Here is a 22,666-nt window from a genome sequence, read left to right as displayed (position 1 = left end):
AAAAAATAATCACAAAAAACAGTTTTTTTTATAAAATTATTATTTTTTATTTTGTAAAAATCTCCGTAAATATTAGCATTTCGCAAATTTTGTTTAATATAAAACATATTGCTTCATTATCAAGGAATATAATGAGCCTTAAAACATACAGATCGAGTAATAAACAATGAAGCTACACTCATTTATTTGCGCATGGGTAACGATAACTGGCTTTTACCGGTCGAAACTGTGGTGACTGTTACGATACGTATTGAATGGAATTTATAGAGTATCGGTTTTAATTACTGAAATTATAATTAAAATTATAAAAACCAGACACAATAATGTTACCTTACTTCGACGTTTAGTCTCTTTTTTCGTCTTAATCATAGGTAGGTACATATTTCTTTTTACTTAAAAAATTTATACAGGGTGAACTTTTAACCACCAGTCATACTCTGCGCAGCGACTTTATAGGTCATACTGAACAACTTTTACTATTAGTAGTCCCCAAGCCGTTCCGAGGCCAGATTTAATTGACTCAGCTCGGCCTTACCCACAACCGGTATCAATGTGTTCGGGCGTTTCTCCTGATCACCGTACATGCGGTAGTAAAGCGGAAAAATGGTGGGAGGGGATAGTAATGACGTCACAAAGATGGCGTCCGGACCTATTCTTTTTGGCGGTGTATCTCGAAAACCACTTAACCGATTGTATTCATCGAGGTGTCAACTAATAGCTTATATTATGGAGATTATTTCCTTTTTACAAACATTTACGTGAAACCTATAGGAAAATAATAATCACAAAAAACATTTTTTTTTTATACATTTGGTTGGTAGGTTTGTCTTATGTTTTAAAGCAGTAAAATCTTTCAAGTCGAAACACAGTATAAATATACATTTTGTTGTCTAATCTAAAAGTATGATGTTCATTGTTTAAGACTGATTAGTGATTACTGAATTAAATAACATGCTATTTGTTATTTTTGTTTTATTTTTTAAATCAGGTATTAATTTATTCACTATGTATCACTATACAGGCAAAATGTGTATCATAGTTGGTCTGTAAGTACTTACTACTTGTGTCGAATATAGGTATAAGATGAAATTTTAACCACCAGCCATACTCTGCGCAGTGACTTTACAGGTCATACTGAACAACTTTTATTATGGGACCAATGCCGAATCACGCAAGAAAATTTGGATCTGGAATGACACCCACTAGCTGTGCCCTACCACACAAAGCGAGATGACATTCACAATGCCCATACCTCTCTTTTGGACGTAGTTTAAGGACGTACCCGGGTCCATGACGCATGCTCGCCACACCGCTGCTTAAAATAAGCTGACGCACCGTAAATTGAACTGCGTAAAAATCGCAAAAAATATTACACGGAGATCTTATGGCAGACACCGTACCGGTGACGTAAAAGACGCAACTGTTTTGCGAACAAAAAAGATTCGCGTGAAGCACGTCACTGCGATTCCGTACCGTCACCGTTTTTTAAACAGCGGTGTGGGGAGCATGCGTCAAAAACGGTACGCATACGACGCGTCACTGCGATTCCGTATCGTGACCGTTTTTTAAGCTGCGGTCTGGTCGCACCTTGTATTGTATTGTATTCGGGCGATTTTTCCGCAACTCGACGACTTGCGCCTATTTTGCGTGATATGTTGGGGGTGGGCTAGTCCTGCCAGCCCAGCTCCTCGAGGAATCCTATCAAACCTTTGATGTTGAGTAGGACCTCGGGGAGGTCTCTCGGAGATCCGAGATGTTTAGCCCTGTATGGAGTCACTCCGCTGCATTCCAGCACCACGTGAGAGGCTGTTTCTTCTGTCTCCATGCAACCTCGGCACAGGGGACTGTCTGTGACACCTGTTGTGAAAAGATGTTTGTTAAATAGTCCATGACCTGTTATGACACTGGTTACCATACTCAGTCGGACCTTCCCTAGTTGCAGGAGCGCCCTTGTGAGTTTTCCGTTGATGCCAGGCATGGCTTCTTTTGCCTGTCTGCATCCAGTCTGGTTCAGCCAGTGTTCTGTGTGTAGTTTCCCTGTACGTGCCAGCAGCATTGAGCGTACCTTGCTAAATGGTATCGGAAGAATCGGTTCTGGACCAATCGTCCCCGCATTCGATCCTTGCCTGGCAAGCTCGTCCGCAGCATCGTTACCTCGGGATCCACTGTGTCCCTTGATCCATTGTAGGGTGATCTTGTTATTATGACATACCTCCATTAGTCGTTCGTGGCATTCGTGTATAAGTTTGGATGTAACTATATGGCTATTTAGAGCCATTAAGACTGCTCTACTGTCGGAGAGTATGCGGATGGAGGATCCTACTACCTTCCTTGCAGTGATGGCAGCCGCCGCGTTTATGATGCCCATGCACTCAGCTTGGAATACCGAGTTATGGGCTCCTAGCGGAGTGGTGATCGACATGTTCAGGTCTTCTGAGAAGGTTCCAGAGCCCGATCCGCTGTCTGTTTTGGACCCATCAGTGAAGATTCTCAACTCCCGGGGATTGAGTCCTTCATGATTGTCATCCTCATATAACTGTATTTTGTACCTTTTATCGAAGATAGCTTGTTTGTGAATCCGGTCCGTGCCTGACCTAAGCACTGGAAATTCGTCATACACCTTTTCCAGGCATTTTGTGTGAAGAGCTCCTGTGATGTTAGACCATATCTTGAGGGTTCGCAACCTTACCGCTGAGAGACTGGCCTCTTGCTGTATGTGTAGGTGCAGCGGTGGAAGGTTTAGCATGACCTCCATGGCTGCAGTCGGGGTAGACCTCGTGCAGCCAGTGGTGGCCGCGCATGCGAGCCTTTGAAGTCTTTGTAGTTTGTCTCGTACGTTGCCTAGGTTTGTTCTTGGCCACCAAACCAGAGCACCGTAACAGAGTAAGGGGCGGATTATCGTCTTATAGAGCCAGAGGGTAATTTTCGGGTTGAGTCCCCACCTCTTACCAATCATCCTTCTGCACTGCCAGAAGACAACTCCCGCCTTGTCTATCCGTTTGTTGATGTGGTTGTTCCAATTGAGTTTATTGTCGAGAGTTAGTCCTAAGTACTTAACTTCATCGGACAGCTGTAGCTCAGTTTGGAAAAGTGTTGGTCTGGTAAAGTTGGTCGCACCTTTATATGGGACAGTCAAAATTTTTTTCGCGATTTCGGAATTGGTCCCATAGTAAAAGTTGTTAAGTATGACCTATAAAGTCGCTGCGCAGAGTATGACTGGTGGTTAAAAGTTCATCCTGTATAAAATTTTTAAGTAAAAAGAAATATGTACCTACCTATGATTAAGACGAAAAAAGAGACTAAACGTCGAAGTAAGGTAACATTATTAGACACAATAAGTTTTTATAATTTTAATTATAATTTCAGTAATTAAAACCGATACTCTATAAATTCCATTCAATACGTATCGTAACAGTCACCACAGTTTCGACCGGTAAAAGCCAGTTATCGTTACCCATGCGCAAATAAATGAGTGTAGCTTCATTGTTTATTACTCGATCTGTATGTTTTAAGGCTCATTATATTCCTTGATAATGAAGCAATATGTTTTATATTAAACAAAATTTGCGAAATGCTAATATTTACGGAGATTTTTACAAAATAAAAAATAATAATTTTATAAAAAAACTGTTTTTTGTGATTATTTTTTTTCCTATAGGTTTCACGTAAATGTTTGTAGAAAAGGAAATAATCTCCATAATATAAGCTATTATTTGACACCTCGATGATTAAAATCGGTTAAGTGGTTTTTGAGATACACCGCCAAAAAGAATAGGTCCGGCCGCCATCTTTGTGACGTCATTACTATCCCCTCCACCATTTTTCCGCTTTACTACCGCATGTACGGTGATCAGGAGAACTGTCCGAACACATTGATACCGGTTGTGGGTAAGGCCGAGCTGAGTCAATTAAATCTGGCCTCGGAGCGGCTTGGCGACCGTACTATTTGTGTCCTGTTTTACGTCGGATTTCGAAAAAAATGGTGGATAGAAAGAGTATTTTGGTAGGGTAGGAAATTTTGTACAATACACGGTGTTATTAAATTTCCGTAGTCCGCTAGGAACCCTTATAGTTTCGCCATGTCCGTCCGTCTGTCCGTCCGCGGCATTGCTCCGTAATCGTTAGTGCTAGAAAGCTGCAATTTGGCATGGATATATGTATAAATTTAATTTTTTTGTCGCTATAAGTCATTTTTGGATAAGGGCGTGTGCACAAATCACGCGAGTGTTTTTCGGCTACTTTTTGACTTTCCCCTCCCTCTTGGTGGTATTTGGTGAGGTGCTTGGCTAGTTGGCTACCCTCCTATCCTCCACATAACCTCACGTGTATTTATTTTTATTTTTTCAGTAGACCTAATTTTAAGAAAAACTGTATTGTATATAGGTATTGTTTATTTTTCTATTCGCGATATGAACGTGATGTATATTTATTATACGCGCTCCAAAATTTCGTTAAATAGACTCGCTATTTTGAAGTGCGAATTGATGATTTATGTTTTTTCGTTAAATCGAGAAAAACTATCTACTCATGTGGTGGACATTTTTTCTTAGTTTCGTTCACTGTAGAAAAATACACGTGAGGTCTTTAAATAAATCGTAAAACAAGAGCTTAATAAATACTTAAATGAAAACTAATAGCGAACATGATCGGTGCAGCCGCTTTTAAGTTATTGCAAAAAGTATTTTCTTCTTAGTAAAAAGACGTACAAATCGCTGTGAAGGTACTCCCTTGTGCTTATAATGCACAAGTACATGATACTTACTAACAGCCCCCGGTTTAGCCTATTCTGACAGAATAGTAACTACGGAACCATACACTGAGCATTTATCATAAATATTTGTTACTGAGTTGTGAGTATTTTCTACGTATTTAAGTATTTATATAGGTATAACTATATATGTATTCTTTATATCGTATTCACAACACAAGCCTTATTGAGTGTAGGTACTGTGAGACTAGGTCATCTTTGCAAAATTGTCCTATAATACTTATTTATTTACTTTTTCCGTAACTAACAACTTTTGGATTATTGCGACTCAGAATCACGAGGAGTATTGTGTATTGTTGTAATTAAGACACAATTCTTCATACAAAATTAGGTGTTACTTTTGTGACGGTTCATATGAAATGTACATGTGAAAATACATCACAATACTGACTATATTTTTTTGGACCTTTTTCATTTCGAAATCTAATTCTGAGTGGAAATAGCCCAAAAGATATAATTAAGTATTTCGAAAAAAAAGTAAACAATACCTATCTTTTTTTCTAAAAAAATCTCAAACTAGCCGAACCATTTATTTAACATGTTCACTTTTAATTGAATTACACATTAGATTAGATTACACATAGTATTTTGTACCTATTTTAGTAATTACAATATTAGACAAGATTAGAATACTCCGCTAAAAACCTTTAGCTACTACCTTGACCTAGGTTGAAATAAAACAAGGAATTGGTTAGAAATATGGCTTATCTTTATCTTACAAAATATACATATTTACAAAAACTAACAAAACAATAACAATCTTTAACAGTCCCTCAGTGTTTGACTTGGTAGCCGTAGACCTTTCCGCCGTGCCCTTCGCCCGCAGCCTCTCCCTCCCCTGAATAGTAGTGTGAGGAGGATTCTCCTCCGTCTGCAGAGTGGGCGGCGCCGTGTTCGTCATCAGACTGCTTTTCTCCGAAACCTTCCTCTCCTGCATGTGCCTCGTCATGCCCTGACTCATGAGAACCTCCTTCTTCATGTGCTCCGGCTTCTGCCCCGTGATGTTCCTGTCCAGCGCCGTGCTCATCGAATCCACCTTTAACACCTTCTGTGTCATAGAAGTCATGGTCTTTTTTGAACTCGTTTTTGTCGAGAAGTTTGTGGTAACCGTCGATCGCCCCTTCCTTGCTATGGGCGAGTTTGTGCCCGTGGTCCTCTCCCGAGTACTTGTCACCTTCATCGTAATGCTTGCCGAAGGCATCTGCGTCCCCATAGTGTTTCTTATGACCTCCCTCTTTAGAGATTGAGTAGCTCTCATATTTCTCCGTATGATAGTCTCCTTCTCCCCCTTTCCCATACCCGTGGCTGGATGCGTAACCTTTGTGTCCTTTATCACCGTGTTCATGATGCCCTTCGGAGCCATAATCACTCCCTCCACCGTCGCCGTGATAGATCCCTAGATCGTAGTGGCCTAAACTGTGCAAGTAGTCAGAGAAATCACTGTTATATTTGCCGAAGTCTGTTGCGTAGTCTTTGAAGATTTTTCCATAATCTTCTTCATCGGCGATGCCATCGATGCCATCGTCATCATGTCCTTCAGCCTTCTCGACTACTGGAATAACGTAAGCCTCGCTGGCGTGTGAAGCAGCTTTGGTTTCGTCTTCTTTGGCGTAGAAAGGTCCGGCAGCGACGGGGATAGGAGTAGCAAACGCCTGAGGCTGCTTGTACCCCGGAAGTTTCGACAAATGCTCCATTACATCACTCTCCTCCATTTTGATAACGCTCGCGGGCCCGTCGTTGTCCTTTTTGTAAATGAATCCAGTGGCGGCGGGTTGAAGGTCGGACCCCGTCGTCCTGACCATCACCATCCTTTCGACGGACTCCCGCATCTCCATGCAAGTGCCACACGCGGCTAGGAACAGTAAAGCAAGTCTCCGTGCCATCATCCCGACGTTGTGCGCGGCAATGCCGAGAAAGGTCAAATGATACAGTTATATAGGGTCGTTTTGCTAGAACATTGACATTCATAACGCCCCGATTTGCGCTAGATTGGCCAATGCACTTCTGTGTCAATGATAATAAAAACTGTTTAATTTATTCGGTGCATAGCTGCGCGTGGGGCGTGAAAAGATATGCTCCCGCCGCGCTGAAGGACGCTTCTCGCTACGTGTTTGTTTAAAACGCGTGTAGGTTGATTTTATTTGCATGATTGTTTTAAAGGTTAAAAAGTAAATTGTGTAAACGCATTGGTGAGGGCATTATATTTTATTCATAATAATTATGAGCAGGTTCGATTAAGGGGTTATAATGCTACAAGAGCCTAGAAGGCCAAAAAACTATTTGTGAGGAGTCTTACAATTCAAGTGCCAATACTACTGATACACTAAAAGTAAAATTTACACCACTGAATATTACATTTGCACATTTAGTTCACATAATATAATTTGAAGGGATGTTTACAAAAACAACATAATTATACCTACTTATGGTATAATAATAATATTATTTATTGCACCAAAAATGATTTACATATTAGAAACTTTTAAGTAATGTAGGTAATAACAGGTGGTCTTATCGCTATAAAGTGATCTCATCCGGACAACCTATGTTGTTAGTGTTTTATTTGTAAATATTTGTAGGTACCTATTAATTACAATGGTGGTCGATTTAAATACAGTTAATTTCATTATATTTTGTCAAATCGTGGTACAAGTAAACCATAACTACACTAAACAAATGATTTTAAAAATCAATAAAACTACTTTTAAATACTACAACGTATAGATAAATATTAGACTCATGCTGACTTTGTCCACAGTTCTGTTACGTCACCTTACATTTTCCTCACTGCCTTAACCCTTGGGACGCCTAGTGCCTGATCCGTACCAGTCCTGTCAATTGCCGGAGGGTCTTCAATTTTTGTACCCGTCAACTGCCTTGTCCTGGATCTGTACAAACTGTCTCAACTGCCTTGCGCCTTATCAGTCACCAAATTTATTCCATCATTTTTTTACAATTTTGAGATCTAAACACTTACAAATAGAGTTTTATATTACTTGCATTTTAATGCAGTTTAAGTCGTGGCAGTCAACGGGTGCACGTACGCGCGTCTATCCGGCGTTTGAGGGTGTTGGGATGAATCCGGCACTAGGCATCTGACGGGTATGTTTGTTGGTTCGGCGTTCGTTCCAGGGGTTAAGGTCCACTGTCCTTTGGTAGGTTTGTCACCTTAGTAGGAGGTACGTTATAAGGAATACTTTCATCTAAAAATAAGATATAAATTCAGATTCAGATTTCAGGAATAAGATATAAATGAAAGATAATATTCACATAGACACATTGCAAATAGGTTGCCTAGTAAAGTACGCAATTTTACTAGGCAACCTATTTGCAATATGTCAATGTGAATATTATCTATCATTTATTTCTTATCACAAATAAATAACAGATGAGGGTAGATATTCCTTATAACGTATCTTTGACCACCTTCTTAAATCGTCCACATTTATAGCCCACAGTGCTAACTCGTCACCATTCCTATATCAACCACAGTGCTAATTTGGCACAATTTCTATATCAACCACAATGCTAATTTGGCACCATTTATATATCAACCACAATGCTAATTTGGCACAATTTCTATATCAACCACAGTGCTAATTAGGCACCATTTCTATACATATAAACTACAGTGCTAATTTGGCACCATTTCTATACGAACCACAGTGCTAATTTGGCACCATTTCTATATAAATCACAGTGCTAATTTGGCACCATTTCTATATCAATCCCAGTGCTAATTTGGTACCATTTCTATATCAATCACAGTGCTAATTTGGCACCATTTCTATATGAACCACAGTGCTAATTAGGCACCATTTCTATATAAACTACAGCGCTAATTTTGCACCATTTCTAAACGAACCACAGTGCTAATTTGGCACCATTTCTATACCAATCCCGGTGCTAATTTGGCAACATTTCTATATCAATCCCAGTGCTAATTTGGCACCATTTCTATATCAATCATAGTGCTAATTTGGCACCATTTCTATATCAACCACAGTGCTAATTTGGCACCATTTCTATATCAACCACAGTGCTATTTTGGCACCATTTCTATATCGCCTTAGCATTCTACTATAGAAAACATACGAATGGTGATGAGATAGCACTGTGGACCATGTAGAAATATAGACAAGATAAGAAATTGACGATATAGGACTGTGTAGTAGTTAGGAAGCTGCAAGCTGCCAGCCGTAGGACTGAACTGGAACGAAGCCAAGACGGTTGCTCAAAATTGAAAAGCGTGGAAGGATCTTGTGGAGGCCCTATGCACCCCCGGGGTGCTCTAGGACCAACAATAACAACAATACTAGTTAGGAAGGTGACGATTTAGGATTTTGTAATGCTGGCGACATGGCATTGTAGAGGATTTAAAAAGTTGACGAAATAGTATTGTGGACGGAGTCGTCCTGAGCCAAATATTTTATAGATTACTTAAATATGTGGATAAAGGTTTAGGAATATGCCATAAAGGATAACTCACGCTAGACTGGGCCGAGACGTCCGACACGTCATTTTCTATGACGGCTGATCGGTGATCACGTGGTGCTGTCCATAGAAAACGTAGCGCCGGAAGCTCCGGCCCGACCCCGGCTCGGCCTAGTGTGAACCATCCTTTAACCAGAATACATATCTCAAAAATCTTTTTTTTTTTATGGTCCGGAAATAGTCTTATTGTTAAAAGAATCACAGGTTTATTTTACAAAAGAATTTTGTTATAATGTGGATCTGAGTACCACGTATTTTATTGTTTTTAATCTTCACCCGCTCAGGGAGGGACGAATTTTGGACAAATAGGGTTCACTTTTGGACAATATTTTTTGCACCACCTTAGCTCCTTAGACAAATACTTTGATACCGATTACCTGAATCAGCCAAAAATGATATTTATGTTGTTTTTGCAAACATCCCTTCAATTGCATTATGGCTCCACATTCGATTCGGATCCAATCCACTCCGATGTGCAGGCGGGAGATCACTATATACATGCATAGCACTGTCTCGTTCACACACCCCAGCGGCATGCATCCTCATTAGTGGGATACACGCGTAAGCTTTAAATATCATTAATATTATTATGATTGCATATCGAAAACACGCCATGCCCCGGTAGGATGCTCATTTTCCTTCTTTTCCGCCACTCTTGAAACGGCCCGGTGCCCCGCACCCTCCCCACCACGATTATGGGCCGCTTCACCGGCAACGGGTCTATGTTTATGCTGGGCGATATTTTTTCAACCACCACAGCTTGCTGGCTGACATCTGGTTCGCTTACAGGTGCTGGCGGCAAGCGCTCCACATGTTCCACTTGCAGTTTCCTTATTTTTTTAGTATTCGCGGTGACCGGTTGGACCGTATGTTTTGGGACCTCATTTTCTACAGGCTCTATCCAAGACCCTGACGATTCGATCAAATTATCACTCTCTGCAGTAGGTAATAATCCAATTTTGAAGTAAGAGTTCAGAAGATCGTTGGCTTCTCTCATTATATGCCTGGGGCCGAAGCCGGAGAAGCGTTTTCTGTGCAGTTTCGTTAAATGCGCGTAGTCACTGTTCGGTATGTCAACTGCACCGCTGAACTTGAGGCCGCTGCCGATTCTGTGGACTCCGTATGAAGCAACATAATTGATGTAAAGGTAAATCACGACACCGATTTGGAGGATCTGCATCTTCGCCCGTAACTCACTCAATGACCACGTATGGCTTCCATTTGCCACTTATAAAGAGTTTGTTTGTTTTCTTTTTGTGTCTACATTACTACATTGTTTATATAAATTTGGCAAACATGCATTCTATTACGATGATACGGCATCTTGTTTGTATTAATTGCAATGTAAACATGCATAGTTATTGAACAAATATAAACTTTATCAGTTACAAACTTCATCTCTACGGCTTCAGAGGGAGCAGTTTATTTCTCGGTGAGATCTCGTTAATGTTGAAGTACACGACAGAGGTACTGAAGAATGGAAAAAATATCTTTTGAGGTCTCCCATGTGATCATAATAGATACGGCAAACGTCCTCAATTATGGCCCGAATGTAACTAGAAAACAAGTTTAGGTCTAATTATTCGAATGTCGCAGTTCTATGGCATTTTCAGGCAGACCTTTTCTCAAAAGGAAGAAAAAACTTAGGCAATAAGAAAAAGAAGGTTGTTATAGATACATACGTGTTGAACTTGTGGGCCACAGTTGTGGTATTGGACTATAATTGGCTGGTTTTACGGTAAGTTTATTTTCATCACACCAGTTTAGAAATGCTCTCTTTATTCTTTAAAAACCTTGGGTGTATTAGCTTTTTATTGCCCCCGATGCAAAAAGAGGTGTGTTATATTATATGTTTGACGTCATTGCCTGTCTGTGGCATCGTAGCTCTCCAACGGATGGACTGATTTCGACGCGGTTTGCGTGTTTTCTTAGCTATGCTTGATAGAAATCGATCCAGCAGTTTGAAAAGAGTCTGCTGTTTTCCAAAATTATAAGGCATTTTTGGCATATAATGAATGTTTTTGGCATATAGCGTAGGGGATTTTTAAAACTTTTATTGAATAATTATTAATTTAAATTGCATAATATTAAGCAGGTGAAATAGGTAGAGTTTATTTAAATTGTCATTTATTTTGATCACTAATAAAACGAGTTAATGTAAGTCTTGGAGCGAGATCAGAATGCATTGTCTAAAGGTTTTTTTTTTCATATACTAGTATTTTTTTGTCTGTCAGCATCTGTCTGATTGTGTGTATGGAGTGTGGAATTAAAAGGAGTGAAATCTCTTATGGTAGAACTGTTTCAAAAGTGTCCAACTGTCTGCTATAAATAATAGTTCCAAATTTCTCCACAGTAGCGCTAGACTAGCTAAGAACCTCGGCGTTATTGACGGAGTAAAGTGCGCTGTCTATGATTTGATTCTCTTTTCAAGTATTCTAGGTATTGTAGCGCCACCTATTTAATGTTTTTTGTAACACTTTTTGGTACTTGGAGATTTAATGGGGAAGGCGGCTGCCAAACTTTGCTACTAGGTGGCGCCACTAGAGTTTGTGACATTATGACATTATGACATTAGTGTGGCCCCACTTTTTTTGACCAATTCTAGGTATTGTAGCCACGTATTTAAGGTTTTTTGATGACCCTTTTTACCTACACCTTCCATAATTGTGTGTTTGAATCTATCACATTCTATCAAAATTAAGTACGTAAGTTTTAACAATTAATGACTAATCAATGTAAATTTTAGTTCCCGTTCACGTATATTACAGTAACGTATTTAGTTTCCATAGTATTTAACATTTTTCTCGAATGGTGTGATGGAAAGTTTTGTGTGTTATTTTTTTAAATATATCAGCAAACCTTTTTTTTACACGAGTGCGCGGGGGTAAGTAAAGTTTTGCAAACGCAGGTCTTGCATTAAAGACTCGAGTTTGCAATAATATTCTTACCCCCGGAGTTACACACAATGTTTTTTTATCACACTTTCGAAGAAAACGCTAAATTTTAAGCGAAATAATTCTTAAATACGGTAACATTTCAAACATTCATCCGCCATATTGTCATTCTTTGACAGGTTAGGCATCGAAGGCACAGAACTATCCGGCATTCAGCCACCATTAAAATTTTTAAACGGCTATTATAAATATTTTTAACATAAACAATAAAAATAAATTATAGCCAGTATTTTAAAAGTAAAACTCACTTATATCTACTTTGTTCGTATGAATTAGTGACACAATTTTTTTTTCACAATCCGTAACTCCCCCGGGAACAATACATGCCGTTATCCTTCAGGATACCTGCATGAAATAAGATCTTTGTCAAGTGTCATGAAAAAAACTTTCCGGTAAAACGCTTGCAGTGTGATGAAAAAAACTTTGTCGTGAAAGGTTGATATTTGAAATCAGAAATCATAGCATTTATTCGTGATAAACTATGACATACAAAAGTATAACAACATAACAAAAGAAAGAAACATAGAATAAATAAATAGTTTACCACGAAATGGTCCCGCCTCAGCATTAATGCTAACTCAAAAGTCAGCGCTGATCTTCCGGCGAGACTATTTGTGGGTCACGAACGCACCTGTACGACATTTGCACAAGGGGTTAAAAACAACTTAGCCCCCTTGTAAAACATATTGTATATTTTCTTTATGTAGGCATTTTTTTAATGTAAGTATTTTTGATTATTTTTAGGACTAAAGGAACGACTCTTAAAAATCGCACTTCACGAGTAACATCTGACTATGCATCCGGTTTTGACCTGACCATATCTAATCATATCAACCCTCATCATCATCATTATCTCAGTTATAAGACGTCCTCTGCTGAACATAGGCCTCCCCCTTGGACCTACACATGTACCGGTTGGAAGTGACCCACATCCAGCGTCTTCCGGCGACCTTAATAAGGTCATCTGCCCCACCTTGTGAGTGGACGTCATACGCTGCGCTTGCTAGTCCGTGGTGGTGGTCCATGGTCCGTAGTATATCAAGATTATTGCTTCGAGACGGGAAGCTGAATCCACCGTGACCCTTCTGATTCGAAGAGCATTTCATTTATAAATAATTTAAAGCATGAATTATCCGAACTCTCAATAGATAAAAACAATCAATCACATCCGCGCCTTCAATCGTTGTTTAACATTTCGATAGACAATCAGTAAAAACATTAGTGTTTACATTATGAGCTCAGCGAACCTTTATCGCCTAGTTAGCTCCAGGACTCCGTAGCCATGGAACGTAAAGTGAAACGTGTTCTGCTCTTTATAGCAGCAAGCTTCGTGATATCCAAGGCTCGTTTGACAGAGAACCATCCGGAAAATGTCACGAGTATTACAGCATCCGTCCCTGTAAAAACCAATAATTCTCGCTATACGAGGCAGGAAAGTAAAGAATGGGACCTCAGCGAAATTTCCTCAATAAGACAACGCAGAGTAAGCCCCAAGCTGCGACTCTCGAAGAGGATCTTCCCCCGTGACGTCCCAGACTCGGAAACTCTCAAAACCCAAGTTCTAGTAAAAGCGCCCTATACCGAAATATTACGATCTGAATACCGACAGCGAGTCTGAAATGAGCTCGGAAAAGAAAAATGTAAGACACGTCCATGTGGACTCTGGCTCTGATCACGAGGACGAAGATTTTAATATAGACGATTATGAATTTGACGTGAGACACGACGATTTCCTCGGGCGAAATAAGCCGATGGAACCAAAGATCATAGAATGGATAGTTTCAGAACTACCACAAACCGAATTTCCCGCCACGGTTATACCAAATAAACCGGTTGTGAAGGAATTTGCGATCGGGACCTATAAGCCGAATGTGGAATCAGACTGAGATGGAATCGTACACTTTTGTCACTGAGAATAGGTACTTTGATAGACCATAATAAAATATTTACGGCCTTATTTATTAAAGCGATTTTTAAAGTTTCATGATACCTGCTTTCTTATTTTGAAAAGTGCCATTTAGTCCTACCTGTAGCGCATGAAATACGGCGAAAAATGTAGATATATATGCGGCAATTTTAGACATAGGTAAAAAAAAAAAAGTTAAAAATCTTAGAAAAATAGTTATAGTTATTATTTTACAAATTGCTTTATTTTACGTTTGATATGAGGATATGACAAGACGTTTGGAGTGTGTTTTGGAAAAAATCACCGAGCCAAATCTCACCTGGGGGATTTTTGGAACAGGTGGCTAAAAGGTAGGAGGGTAGTTTATTTCTAGAATCGTCTCATAATGCTCTTTCATTTGATACCTCACACGGTAGGTTATGAAAAAAAATTGATAACGTCATTACTCCCCCTCCAGAGGGGGGGGGGGGGGGGTTAAGGAACTACTGGAAAAATTCAACGTTTTGGTCTAAAGTACCTGTGTACCAAAAATCGTCGATGTTGATATGTATGCGGTTTTTTCCGTTGTAGCACATCCACTATATGTACTGTAAAACGTTATATGGTGTACGTGCGAATAGGTAATTCGCATCTCGTGTCAATTAAAAACACTTCCTTCGGTCGTGTTTTAATTTACCACCTCTCGTTGTGAATTTCCTATTTTCTGCACTTGTATCGTAAATAACTATTACAGTACATATGGTGCTACTTTCCCGCACTAATGCGGGAATAAGCACTTTCCGTGCCTATGTCGAAAATTTAAAGGGCCATATGTCCTGTAAAACGCTGTATTTTAATACACGTGAGAATAGGTAATTCGCAACTCATGTCGATTCAACAAACTCCCTTTGGTCGTGTTTAATTTGTTATCACTCGTTGCGAATTTCCTGCTTTCCGCACTTACATCGTAAATAACTATTAAATAATGATTGCACTTAGTAATTATGCAAGACCTATAAAATCAGGTACATATTTATTGTAGATCATAAAAAATGCTGTTTTTATAATTTAAAAATAATTATTTCATCATCGGGGAAATTTTGTGTTACACTCGCCTACACTATGGAAGGTAGAGGCAAGGAACAGAAACTCCTTAGGAAGATTGTTGCAAAAGTGTCCAGCTGTCAGCTATAAATAATAGTTCCAAATTTCTCCAGAGTAGCGCTAGAGTAGCTAAGAACCTAGGCGTTATTGACGGAGTGAAGTGCGCTGTCTATGATTAGATTTTTTTCTCAGGTATTCTAGGTATTGAAGCGCCACCTGTTTATGGTTTTTTATCGGACACTTTTTGGTATATGGAGATTTTTTCCTTGCCTCTACCTTCCATACTTTCGACCGTACGCCATTGCAGTGTCACAGTTTGTTATAAGTCAAATTCTCTCTGTCAATATCTTAACTCTATGCTTTTTCTATTAATTTTAAAGTGCCCTGGGGGCTTACCGCGAAAACCGAAAATCGCAAATTGCGGGGATCTTTCTCTTTTACTCTTACTAAGACGTAATTAGAGTGACAGAGAAAAATGCCCGCAATTGACGAACTTCGATTTTCCCGGTAGGAGCTGCACGGTTATTCTAAACGTCTTCTATGAAATTATGACGTTTACTTGACACTTGCACCGTCTGGGTAGTCTGGGCTATCAAAATCGCTGCCAACTTATCTTGGTCTGACTCTAGCAGAGTACAAATGGAGCAAGCATTAAACACGAGTAAGACTCAATAGAGAAATATGACTACAAATATTATAAAACCTGGAGGTTTTAAATTTGAATAGTTTAGATATTCATGAAGGTAAGAAGAAAATACCATTCTTAATGCTCACGCCAACTAGCGATGAGAAGGCTAGCTATGAAAAATACCTTTAAATTTTTGAAAATTTAATTTACATTTTCAAGATAGTTGAAATTGGACTCAATGTTCAAATTTCAGTCCGATAAAAGTGAAACATAGAACCTGTAATATTGGGCAAGCGATGTATCATATGTGGTACGAACTAGGGCGCATGGAGGTACGTGTGGAGACAAGACATACGGCATAGGCCTGAAATTCCTCAGCTACAAGAAGGTCAATTTTCAAGAATATCTGGCGCAAATTGCAGCGTTTAGGGATAAATTTCCACTAAACTCGCACATTGATACGCCTGCTGCTGTCTCTATTGCACTCGCATATTATTATCCGATTGCTGTTAAACCCGCACAATAACATTGACAACCGGCATCATGGACGGGACAGCAATATAATTATGCGCGTGCAATAGAGATAGCAACAGGCGAGTCAATGTACGAAAATCTATGTGAAAGCGGCTCTTCTTTAAATTGGCTTAGCGGTTTAAGCAAAGAGTAAAGTAAGTATACCTAATAGGTAAAGAGGGCTCTCTCGAAACATTTTATATATATCCATGCCAAATTGCAGCTTTCTAGCACTAATGGTCACGGAGCAAAGCCGCGGACGGACGGACAGACAAACATGGCGAAACTATAAGGGTTCCTAATTGACTACGAAACCCTAATGATGTTAACAGTTTTGAATGATTCGCGGTTGGTTTCACTACACTTAAATCGACCGGGATATAAACATGTAACTGCGTCGAAATATCGAGAGCTCAATCAAAACAATATAAAAGGTAATCACGGTTATATCCCGGTCGATTTAAGCCTAATGATGTTACTAAGTATAAAATGTCAACCCGCCAATAAAGGATTTCGTCTATAGCATTATCTATAGCTCCCAATCAGATGGACCAATTCGTAAATTGTTTTTGTTGAGCGATGAGAAAGAGTGTGCGTTGCGAGTTGAGAATCAAGTCAGACGTCGGGGGGTATTGTGTATTCTTCACGATAAAAAAACAGTATCGTTATTTAAACATTATTTTTTTATTCTAATTAATCTTGTCTATAAAGTAAAAAACGTTAATACAAAACAATAAACATTACCTACATTTACAACAAATGACAGTCCAACACTATATTTATAGCTAATTTTAAAATACCCTTATGTATTAATCCACTAATAATCAATCATATTAAACTACTTCTTTATAATCTCAGTGGTGGATAGGTATTTTGTACTGTGTCTATCGAGATTCTGCTAGAGTTAGACCAAGCTCAGTTGGCAGCCATTTTGATAGCCCAGAATGTGCAAGTGTTATTTAAACGTCATAATTTCATATACGTTTGAAGTTTAAAAGAACACTTGCAAAGTCTGAGCTATCAAAATCGCTGCAAACTTAGCTTGGTCTAACTCTAAAGGTTTTACGGCGGTCCTCATTCATAATACCCTTACGTACTGGGACAAAGATAGAAATTATTTTATGCTCGAGTTTGAATGGAATGGGAGACTTTTAATGCCTCAGGGCAGGTTGAGGGTTTTTTTTCTTAGGGATAATAATAAGTGTAGTCTCTATCTGCACTAATTTGTGAGATGTCTTTGTAGCGATTTGAATCACGTTCTAATCCTTTTTTCACGTCGTGGCCTTTATGATTGTTTTCAAACGAATTTTTCTTTGAATTCTCAATGTCATTAAAGGCGTTGGCTTTATTTCCAGCAGCCGCTGCAGCATGGGAATGTACAGCAGCAGTTGAACCACCTAAATGAGAAATAGAACTTCCACTGTCTTCAGCATTAGCGCTGTTCTTAGTATTATCAAAGAACTCATTCTCTTCTTGATATTCGTCCTTATGATACACTTTTCGAAAGCCTTTCCGTTTTTCACCGTTATCACTATTTCTTTTAAGGGCAAAACTGGAATGTCTTTTGTGATCTTCACCGCCGTATCTATTTGCAAATTGATCTACAATGTCTTTGTAAGCAGATTCATTGTTCTCGGCTACGGCGCGATTAGTATTATGATCGTGATTTTTAGAATCACCGCTTTCATGTTTATTAAATTCATGTTTCTTTTCGTAGGTTTTCTCAGTGCTTGAATCTCCTAATGCTGCTCTATTAGATGCATCAACTTTGGTACCGCTGTTATGGTTATTATCATGACTGTGTTCGTCCAGACGTCTGTTTCTTTTGCCGGTGTTCTGTATGTCGTCATTTGTGTCAAAAGCATTTCCCCAGGAGAGTTCCAATGGATCGCTTTCATAATTACTACCAAAGTCCTTAATAGTATAGGATATGTATCCATTGTCTGTTGGAATTGGCGTCTCACCTACGCCAGTTATTGTACTTCTGTCGTAATGAGGTTGGGTGTACCCGTGCGAATATTCCTCATGATGTTCGTGAACAGGTATTACTCTTTCTGCCGATGCTATGGCGTATCGCTTTTCTTTAGCTTTTTCTATTTGCGAGTCCATTTTTATACTCTCGTATTCATATGGGCTGTGTAGGAAATATGGCCACCATTCCAAAGTATGTCCTGATAGAGTCTTAACATCGTCGTCATCTATGTGGAATTCCCTATTATAGTCGTACATCGGCGTAACATCTTCACTTGGTTCTGTCGCACTGTATCGCTCTAAATTTGTCACTCTATCTTTCATATATTCTCCTTCTGCCTTTATTGACATTGAAGGATTGAGACCGAATTTCGATTTTGCCTTTGCAATTTCATAATTCATCGAATGCTTATCCCAAGCTTTCGTGAACGGCATAATACTTTCTGTAGCTGTAAAAGCCATATTTCCAACACTAGAAAATTTAAACGGATCCTTACGCATTATTGACATATCGGTAAACTTTATCAACGATTTCCTGTAGTTATCTTCGAAATCGCTATTTGGAGTAGTGTGTGTACTGATATCACTATGTGTTTTCACTGATTCACCAAACGAAGCACTAGGATTTCCAAAAGATTGGTATGTAGGAGGTTTATTATCCATCCGACTCATCACATATCCGGTTTGCATCGGCGCCGCATTGTTTCTTGACTGCCTGGAGACATAGTACTCGTGTTGAAAGCTTTTGGGTTCTGTCTTAACACGAGCCACGAATAGGAGAAATAATATTGTCCGATACATAGTTCACATGTATTTTGACGGGTTGTCGGCTGCTAGGTTCAATAGCTACTGACAGGGCCCATTGCTAATCCTGTTTATATCAATGCTTAGTATTTGGGCAACGTGGTTTTGTTTTGAACAATGCTGCGCTGGTGGTCCCAATGTTGAAATATCCCTGCATTGTAATGTTTGGCGACTATAATCGGAATAATTTCATTGTTTTAATCGTACAATCGAAGGTCATTACAATTTTAAGAGATTATTTAAATAGGATATCCCACTTTTTAGGGTTCCGTAGCCAAATGGCAAAAAACGGAACCCTTATAGATTCGTCATGTCCGTCTGTCTGTCCGATTCTGTCACAGCCACTTTTTTCCGAAACTATAAGAGCTGTACTGTTCAAACTTAGTAAGTGGATGTATTCTATGAACCGCATTAAGATTTTCACACAAAAATAGAAAAAAAACAATAAATTTTGGGGGTTCCCCATACTTAGAACTGAAACTCAAAAAATCTTTTTTCATCAAACCCATACGTGTGGGGTATCTATGGATAGGTCTTCAAAAATGATATTGAGGTTTCTAATATCATTTTTTTCTAAACTGAATAGTTTGCGCGAGAGACACTTCCAAAGTGGTAAAAAGTGTGTCCCCCCCCCCGTAACTTCTAAAATAACAGAATGAAAAATCTAAAAAAAATATATGATATACATTGCCATGTAAACTTCCACCGAAAATTGGTTTGAACGAGATCTAGTAAGTAGTTTTTTTTTAAAACGTCATGAAATTAAAAAAAAATTTTTTTTTTTCATCATACCCATACGTGTGGGGTATCTATGGATAGGTCTTCAAAAATGATATTAAGGTTTCTAATATCATTTTTTTCTAAACTGAATAGTTTGCGCGAGAGAACCTTCCAAAGTGAAAAAAAGTGTGTCCCCCCCCCCTGTAACTTCTAAAATAACAAAATGAAAAATCTAAAAAAAATATATGATATACATTGCCACGTAAACTTCCACCGAAAATTGGTTTGAACGAGATCTAGTAAGTAGTTTTTTTTTAAAACGTCATGAAATTAAAAAAAAAAATTTTTTTTTCATCATACCCATACGTGTGGGGTATCTATGGATAGGTCTTTAAAAATGATATTAAGGTTTCTAATATCATTTTTTTCTAAACTGAATAGTTTGCGCGAGAGAACCTTCCAAAGTGAAAAAAAGTGTGTCCCCCCCCCCTGTAACTTCTAAAATAACAAAATGAAAAATCTAAAATAAATATATGATATACATTACCATGCAAACTTCCACCGAAAATTGGTTTGAACGAGATCTAGTGAGTAGTTTTTTTTTAATACGTCATAAAATTAAAAAAAAAAAAAATTCATCAAACATATACGTGTGGGGTATCTATGGATAGGTCTTCAAAAATGATATTTAGGTTCCTAATATCATTTTTTTCTAAACTGAATAGTTTGCGCGAGAGACACTTCCAAAGTGGTAAAATGTGTGTCCAAAGTGGTAAAATGTTGAACAAGATCTAATAAGAAGATTTTTTTTTAATACGTCTTAAATTGTACGGAACCCTTCATGCGCGAGTCCGACTCGCACTTGGCCGCTTTTTTATAATAGAGTCCTGGCAATTACTGATATCTCCTGTTAAATTTGATATAGTTATTCCAAACAGAATTTGGTTCTAGGTATATAATTTGTTTTTTCTTCGAACATTAAGGTTATTATTAATGCCCACAATTTGTATTTTAATGCCCCCCGTTTAGCCTTTTGTGATAAAAAGGTAATATAAGTATGGAACCCTACACTGAGCATGGCCAGACGTAGTACATACTTCAGTTAGCGTCGTATCAACTAATACAGTTATTACTTTTTGTTTCTAGCCCCTTAAAACATCCGTCACCCCTACCCCCTACCATATTTTTTGTTATACCACGACGGTGGCAAACAAGTATACGACCCGCCTGATGGTAAGCAGTCACCGCAGCCTATGACACAGACTGTATAATATGTAAACTATGTATCGGATAATAGTAGTTGATTGTTAGCCAAGGGATGAAAGGTACCCATTTCTGTCGAGGTAGTTTGGCGCTCATACGCAGTGAGAGCGCCAATAGTCCGAGACTGAAATGGTGCCTGTCACCCGAGTTAAACAATCTACTTTTCACTTCGAATACGAGGAAAGTAAAATACACGTGCATTTAAAAACACGGCTAAGCATAAATTTCAGTCGTAATTCTTGAGGGTACTTTCAATTAATAATTTAGGTCAAAATATCGTTATGGAAAGGAGAGTTAATTATAATTATCCGAATGGAAATTTATAACCAATCCATTAAAACAAATTTTTTAAATTTTAAATGCGTATCGCATAAAAAAACAGAAAAGAACGTGCTCGTACTTAGGAAGTACAATACTCTAGAGCAGAAACTTATCATTTTCTGTATACTTTTTAGACCAACTTTCAGAGCAAGGGAAATGAAAACTTATTTGTTTATTTGGTGGCCCTGAAGTGAACCATATTTTGATTGATTTAAAAATATTTATTATTGTTTGGGTAGAAAAGAATTGGTATTTATTTGTACCTACAAAAACTGACTTCCGGATGAAAAGTTTGTAGGATTATTGCATATCTAAAAATATCAAAAAGGTAAGAACGAAAAAAACAAACAACCGTATCTCTACTGGGTTGACAACCAGAAACAAAGATTTAATTTCTCAACTTTCGGGAAACGAAGAGATGCTTACCTATTTCGTTTTGCGCAAACATGGTCCAAATGTCTACGGCGAATTTAACACCTAACCGAAACTTGAAACATGGTCTTATAGATAGAACCTAGCTGTTTTTGTGCTGCGGGTCAACGAGTAGTAAGTATCGAACTAGCTGAAGCAGCTAGAGTCAAACCAAGATAAGTTTGCAGCGATTTTGGCAGCCTACAGTGCAAGTGTTATTTTAAACGTCAAACTATGAAATTATGACGTTTTCATAACACTTACACAGGCTGGGCTATTAAAATCGCTGCTATCTTGGCCTGACTCTAGTGCTTATAAAATTTCTTGAGAATCGGTTGAGAAATGTTCGACCAATTTGTAGTGAGAACCGCCGGATTCGTAAGTATTTCGGGGGTTAGGTTAGCATGTAATTCCTCTGGAGTTGCAGGCGTACAAAGGCTACGGATACTGCTTACGTGGTATTAAAAAAAAGTATTTTTGGTGTATTCCCATGTCCCCACTGGGCACAGATAGGAATAGATTTATAGGTATCGTTCCCATTTGTCCATGTATAATGGGAATTTACCAAATTTTTTGTCAATGAAAATGTGGTTCTATGACAGTTCATATTTCCCAAGCCGGGTTGCAGACGTCCGGTGTTTTCGACGGAAAACGGACCGTGACGCGACTACTTCCAGTTTTGTATGTGGCTACCGAAAGCTACACCTAAGTAAACAAGACATCGTCGCTGAACCCGGACAATTGTCCGGCGTAAACACCGGACGTCTACAACCCGCCGTACGGTGTCGCTTGCATTTCTCTCACTAACCTACAGTCCGTGTAAGATAACT

The 22,666-nt window shown here is 38.7% G+C and overlaps 2 protein-coding genes across 2 annotated transcripts in view; both read right to left on the bottom strand.

Annotated features, from left to right (window-relative positions):
• Positions 1-5,455: 5,455 nt before the first annotated feature.
• On the bottom strand, positions 5,456-11,602 carry LOC133531697 (filaggrin-2-like). Its single transcript, XM_061870065.1, has one exon. The coding sequence runs from the start codon at positions 6,652-6,654 to the stop codon at positions 5,542-5,544; it is 1,113 nt and encodes a 370-aa protein (XP_061726049.1). The 5' UTR covers positions 6,655-11,602; the 3' UTR covers positions 5,456-5,541.
• Positions 11,603-14,004: 2,402 nt separating this feature from the next.
• The window catches only part of LOC133531637 (uncharacterized), a 72,461-nt gene continuing 63,799 nt past the window's right edge, over positions 14,005-22,666 (bottom strand). Inside the window, exon 2 of the mRNA XM_061869962.1 lies at positions 14,005-19,601. Coding sequence (XP_061725946.1) covers positions 17,532-19,118 — 1,587 coding nt within the window. The 5' untranslated portion in view covers positions 19,119-19,601 and the 3' untranslated portion in view covers positions 14,005-17,531. The remainder of the gene's footprint in view (positions 19,602-22,666) is intronic.

Source organism: Cydia pomonella, chromosome 2 (assembly GCF_033807575.1).
Source record: "Cydia pomonella isolate Wapato2018A chromosome 2, ilCydPomo1, whole genome shotgun sequence".
Lineage (NCBI taxonomy): Eukaryota > Metazoa > Arthropoda > Insecta > Lepidoptera > Tortricidae > Cydia > Cydia pomonella.
The sequence above is the reverse complement of the archived record's forward strand: the minus strand, read 5'-3'. Positions and strand labels throughout refer to the sequence as shown.